This window comes from Myotis nattereri, assembly GCF_964212035.1.
Source record: "Myotis nattereri genome assembly, chromosome: 16".
In the NCBI taxonomy this organism is placed as follows: Eukaryota; Metazoa; Chordata; class Mammalia; order Chiroptera; family Vespertilionidae; genus Myotis; species Myotis nattereri.
In genome coordinates this window covers 45,957,024-45,963,445 of record NC_138091.1, presented here as the reverse complement: position 1 = coordinate 45,963,445, position 6,422 = coordinate 45,957,024, and the positions used below count along the sequence as shown (strand labels likewise).

The following is a 6,422-nucleotide window of genomic DNA, read 5'->3' as shown; positions in this document are numbered from 1 at the left end:
TCTGGACCTGTGAACCCGTGGGGGGGCGGGGGGGGGGGCGCGGGAGGGAGGGAGACTAGAAGTGGGCACAGGGATTTTGTTCTTTTTTAAAATTGATTTCAGAGAGGAAGGGAGAGGGGGAGAGATGTAAAAACATCAATGATGATAACCATCTTTCTTTCTTTTTTTTTTTATATATTTTATTGATTTTTCACAGAGAGGAAGGGAGAGAGATAGAGAGAGTTAGAAACATCGATGAGAGAGAAACATCGATCAGCTGCCTCTTGCACATCCTGTGCCCGCAACCCAGGTACATGCCCTTGACCGGAATCGAACCCGGGACCTCTCAGTCCACAGGCTGACGCTCTATCCACTGAGAGGAACCGGCTAGGGCCGTAGCCGGTAGGGCTGTTGTTCTTTCAAGATGGAGAGAAAAGTCCGATTGCCTGATTACCTGCCGAGAAGGAGGAAGGCCCCTGCTAGAGGCTGGGAGGTCTGAGAGCCCCGCGGGAGCCGGGCGGCAGCCGTCCTGCAGGGTGCGCCCCGGGTTCCAAGCGCGGTTCGCCCCCTGGGTCCCGCAGCCCCGGAAGGGAGAAGGGAAGTGAGGGTGCCCCCGCGCGCTCTTGTCCGAGAGGGGGCACATGGCCGGGCTCCTGTCCAGCCTCTCCCTGCCCCGGACCATCCAGAGGTTTGGGTACCCGGCTGGGTCCGCGCGCTCCTCCGCAGACAGGCCCCTTCTATTAACTCGGACCTCCGACGGGGTGGAGCCTGGGGGGCTCCGCGACCGACCGAGGGGCACACATTGCTCGATTCGCCGCGCCGGCTTCCGAGTCACTCACGCGGGTGGAATCCCAGCTCCACTTCCCAGCTCATCATCCCCGCGTTGCCTCAGTTTCCCTTTCCTAAAAGTGGAGCTGATGACAGGACTCACCTCTTAGGGCTGTTGTGACGAATAAATGGCACCACGTCAATAAGGCGGCCAGTGCCGAGCCCGTACCTGGCACCCTCAACAGGGCTGCGGGCATTACTGGCACCCTCTCCACCTCTCCGGGGCGCGCGCCAGGGGCTGGTCTGTCCCGGAGAGGGTTGGGACTCCCCAGTCGCCGGCGCGCAGGTTTGGACTTGCTGGCACCCAGCTAGGCTCCTCGACAGACCCAGAGGTGGGCGGGGGTTGGTGGTGACGTGGACTTGGGGACCTACCCGAGCTCTCCGGGCCTCCTCCACCTGCCCTGCTTGAGACTTTGCGGTTGGTGCCAGGTGGGGCAATCCGCGGAGAGGCTGCCGGGCTGGGCTCCAGCGGCTCGGCCGGTCCTTCCGAGGCGGCGTGGTTCAGAATGACCTTGTGCGGGTGAGTGGCCCCCGAGCGCGGAGAAGCGGGAGGTGAAACGCGGCGGGCGGGCGCGCCGTCGGAGAGCGCCAGGCGCGGGGGCTGAGAACGCAGGGGCGGGGGAGGCGCAGGTTGGTCTCTAAATTGAGTCCAGCCCGCGCCCGCTCCCCCGCGGGTGAGGGCAGCGGGAAGGGGACGGCGCCTGGGGACGCTGTTGCTGTGAACATTTTTTTTTCTGTTGAAAAATTCGACGTGGAGGCTGCCTCTCGAGGCCGGGAAGGTGGAAAGGGGCCTTCGGAGCGCAGGATTCGGGTCTCCGGGTGGAACCCGGAGGCCCTGACCCAGGAGGGCTGGGGCGTCTTTCCTGCGCCCGGGACCGACCGCCTCGGGGACTGGGGTCCCCGCGCGAGAGCCGCGGGCTCTGGACGGTCGGGGAGCGGAGGCTGCGTCCACTCCGCGGTTTCAGAAAGCACCCGAACGGGAAGGGTTTGGAAAGCCGATTTCCAGCTCCACGCGCACAGCCCCTCGCCACGGAGCGAACGTCTGTGTGTGCCCGGAGCGCTGTGGAGCCTCTGAGAGTAGCGTGATAATTAACGGAGAAAGGAGGCTTGGAGGTTTATCAGCTACTTCGAAGGATCAGAAATACAGTTTGCGCCTCTTTATCCCCAAAGTTTCTTGCCCTTGTATTTGCCCACACTGGAACAATCATTTAGGACAAGGAGGTCATCTCGTGAAAACATGGCGAGATGATGTTTGTTTTTTATTTATTTATTTATAAAAATATATTTTATTGATTTTTTTTTTTTTTACAGAGGGGAAGGGAGAGGGATAGAGAGTTAGAAACATCGATCAGCTGCTTCCTGCACACCCCCTACTGGGGATGTGCCCGCAACCAAGGTACATGCCCTTGACTGGAATCGAACCTGGGACCTTTCAGTCCGCAGGCCGATGCTCTATCCACTGAGCCAAACCGATCAGGGCTTTTTTTTATTTTTTGCTGGGACGGGAATGGAAAAGGAAAAGAGAAAGGCTCTGCTGGCTCCCAGGAGGGAGAGAGAGTCTAATGTTTGTTTGTTTGTTTGTTTCTTTGCTGATTAAGGTATTACATCTGTGTCCTAGTCTGATGTGTTTTGAGCGTTAAAACAAAGCACAATTGATCAATTGGACAGCTGGACTCATACACAAAAGGACTGGGTTTAACTGATGTTTGCTAACTTTATCCCATCTTAAAGCTGCAGGCTGGTGTGACCTTAGGGGAACTAGAGTTCCTCTCTCCAAAGTAACTTCTTTTATTTATTTATTTGTTAATTCTCACCTGAGGATATTTTTTTAAAATATTTTTTTATTGATTTCAGAGAGGAGGGAGAGAGAGAGAGAAACATCAATGATGAGAGGGAACCATTGATTGGCGCCTCCTGCACACCCCACACCTGCAACCCAGGCATGTGCCCCACCCGCAATCAACTGTGACTTCCTGATTCATAGTTTGGTGTTCAGCCACTGAGTTATGCCCGCTGGACAACCCAAGGATATTTTGTCCATTGATTTTTAGAGTGTAAGGGAGGGAGGACGGGGGAAGAGAGAGAGAGAGAGAGATTGATTGGTTGCGTCCCTCCAGCACACGCCTGGGGCTTGGGGTCAAACCCATGACCAAGGTGTGTGCCCGTGACTGGGAATCCGACCTGTGACCCTTCAGTTCGTGGATGAACGCTCTAACCACTGAGCAAGACCAGCCAGGGCCAAAGAAACTTCTTTTAAACTTTCCTTTGCTTCTAAGTTTACTTTTTCATTCAGAAAATGTCTGAATTTGAAATGGGTACATTCTGTGCCCATTTATAAATTGGTGTCTTGGTTGTTTTTTCTCATAAATGAATTAAGATTAGATCTTTGCTCTCGTAATAGTCCAATTACCATTTTAATTTCAGTGTTGATTTTCAATGTGCAGACATTTTTAAAAGTTCGGATGCAGACACAAAGATAAAGCCCACGGAAATCATGAGACTACCTTCCTAGGCAAAATAAAAATCGAGGCTATTGGTTAACTGGCTTCCGCGGTCTGCAGGGAGCTTGACAGCAGGGCCATCCCTGCTCGGGTACAGGGGTCCCTCAGGACAATGAGGATCACCATCTTCTTCCTCAGGACTAAACTGCCCTCCAGTCTCTGTATCTGGACTAGGAGAACTGCTTGGCAGCGCTAAACAGCTCTGCCTGGAAGGATCGAGTGGCCATCAGCTGACACAGATGCCTGGCTCATTTCCTTATTTCTCACTGACTTTATAAATTGGACTTTGGCTCTTTCTTTTTTCTTTTTTAATTAAATCTTTATTGTTCAGATTATTACAGTTGTTCCTCTTTTTTCCCCCCATAGCTCCCCTCCACCCGGTTCCTCTCCCACCCTCCGCCCTCACTCCCCACCCACTGTCCTCATCCATAGGTGCACGATTTTTGTCCAGTCTCTTCCCACATCCCCCACACCCCTTGCCCCCCCAAGAATAGTCAGTCCACTCCCTTTCTATGCCCCTGATTCTACTATAATCACCAGTTTATTCTGATCATCAGATTATTTATTCACTTGATTTTTAGATTCACTTATTGATGGATGTGTATTTGTTGTTCATAATTTGTATCTTTACCTTTTTCTTCTTCTTCCTCTTCTTAAAAGATACCTTTCAGCATTTCATATAATATTGGTTTAGTGGTGATGAACCTCTTTAGCTTTTTCTTATCTGTTTAACTCTTTATCTGACCTTCAGTTCTGAATGATAGCTTTGCTGGATAAAGTAATCTTGGTTGTAGGTTCTTGGTATTCATCACTTTGAATATTTCTTGCCACTCCCTTCTGGCCTGCAAAGTTTCTGTTGAGAAATCAGCTGACAGTCATATGGGTACTCGCTTGTAGGTAACTGACTTTCTTTCTCGTGCTGCTCTTAAGATTCTCTCTTTGTCTTTTGCTCTTGGCATTTTAATTATGATGTGTCTTGGTGTGGTCCTCTTTGGATTCCGTTTGTTTGGGGTTCTCTGCGCTTCCAGGACTTGTAAGTCTATTTCTTTCACCAGATAGGGGAAGTTTTCTGTCATTATTTCTTCAAATAGGTTTTCAATATCTTGCTCTCTCTCTTCTTCTGGCACCCCTATAATTCGGATGTTGGTACGCTTGAAGCTGTCCCAGAGGCTCCTTACACTATCCTCGTATTTTTGGATTCTTTTTTCATTTTGCTTTTCCGGTTGGGTGTTTTTTGCTTCTTCGTATTTCAAATCTTTGACTTGATTCTTGTGATCCTCTGGTCTGCTGTTGGGAGTCTGTATAATATTCTTTATTTCAGTCCGTGTATGCTTAATTTCTAGTTGGTCCTTTATCACAACATCAAGAGTCTCACTAGATTTCTTTCTTTTCTTTTTTTAAAAATATATTTTATTGATTTTTTACAGAGAGGAAGGGAGAGAGATAGAGAGTTAGAAACATCGATGAGAGAGAAACATCGATCAGCTGCCTCCTGCACATCTCCTACTAGGGATGTGCCTGCAACCAAGGTACATGCCCTTGACCGGAATCAAACCTGGGACCTTTCAGTCCGCAGGCTGACGCTCTATCCACTGAGCCAAACCGGTTTCGGCTCACTAGATTTCTTGAGGGTCTCATTAAGTTTATCGGCGGTTTCTAGAAAATTCTTGAAAAACCTTAAAAGTGTGGTTTTGAATTCCATATCCAGTAGTTTGCTTTCCTCCATTTCTGTCATTTATGTCCTGTTTCTTTGTCTCGGCATTTTTTATGCTTCCCTGTGTTGATAGAGTGGCTTTCTGTGCTAAGTGTCCTTTAGGGCCCAGTGGCTCAGCCTCCCCAATTACCTGAGGTAGACACTCTTGGTGCACCCCCTTGTGGTCTTTGTGCACAGTCTTGTTGTAGTTAAGCCTTGATTGTTGTATCACTGGGAGGAATTGACCTCCAGGCCAATTGGTTGTGAGAATCAGCTGGGAGAACTTCTGTGCTGAAGACACCCTTCTGGGTCAAGACTTGCTTCAGTGGGGCTTTAGTGCTCACTGAGTCTGTCCCCTGAATGTGTCCCTTATGGATCGAGTTGTAATTGGCTGGTCCCACTCTGACCACTGGGTACACTGGCTCTTGGATCTAAGGAGGTGCTAATCTAGCCTCTGCCTGAGGCTACCCAGCAGAAGCCAGCTGTAAAGCAATGCAAGTTGCCCTGGGGCCTTGGGGCAGCTGCAGTTTGATAAGTAATTTTCAGATTACAAAGGGCCGGGCCTTTCATATGCAAAAGCCTTCATGCACAGCTTGGGCAGGCAGGGTCCCAGGGGATCAACAGGGCGGGCAGAGCGAGAAGTCCTGCCCTCAGAGGCCCCGGCAGTCGCTGCGAGCGCCTCCGAGAGAAAGCTGCCCTCGAGTTCTGACTGATGCCAGACAGTCCAGTTTCTCCCTGTATGAGTCTGGGTCCCCAGAGATGCGCCCGGAACTGGAGCTCAGAGCGTGAGACTCCCTCCCTATTGAAAAAGACAATCGTGTCCTCAGCCGCCAGCCCTCTCCGCATGCACCTCCTCACCTTTGTACTTTACTTCCGCACCACAGCTCCTCTGAGTCTCGGTATGCTTTTCTCTTTCCTTCTAGTTGTAGAATTTCCACTCAGCCAGCCTTCCTGTGGTTCTGGATGATGTCCGTTCTATCTTTTAGTTGTATTTTTGACGTGGTTGTGCGAGGCAGCAATCTCGGGTGTTTACCTATGCCGCCATCTTGGTTTCCTGGCTCTTTCTTGAAGGTTTCTCAAATATGGTCCAAACAGGGGTCCTCAAACTACGGCCCGCAGGCCACATGCAAATACAAATATTGTATTTGTTCCTGTTTTGTTTTTTTACTTCAAAATAAGATATGTGCAGTGTGCATAGGAATTTGTTCATAGTTTTTTTTTAAACTATAGTCCGGCCCTCCAACTGTCTGAGGGACAGTGAACTGGCCCCCTGTTTAAAAAGTTTGAGGACCCCTGAACTAGAATATCAGACCCATACAATTATAAGTTTAACACCCCCACTTAGGCACAAAAACAGTGCAGTTTTACTGGGGTAGAATGTTTGTTGTTATCTGTTGATTCAGCTGTTGAACATTTTATTG

At 50.0% G+C, this 6,422-nt stretch overlaps 1 protein-coding gene across 1 annotated transcript in view; it reads left to right on the top strand.

The window, feature by feature from the left end:
- Positions 1 to 620: 620 nt before the first annotated feature.
- Positions 621 to 6,422, top strand: part of B4GALNT2 (beta-1,4-N-acetyl-galactosaminyltransferase 2 (SID blood group)) — a gene marked incomplete at both ends in the record, with an annotated part of 28,192 nt that continues 22,390 nt past the window's right edge. The window contains one exon of the mRNA XM_081108967.1: positions 621 to 673. Within this exon, the coding sequence (XP_080965093.1) occupies positions 621 to 673 (53 nt within the window). The remainder of the gene's footprint in view (positions 674 to 6,422) is intronic.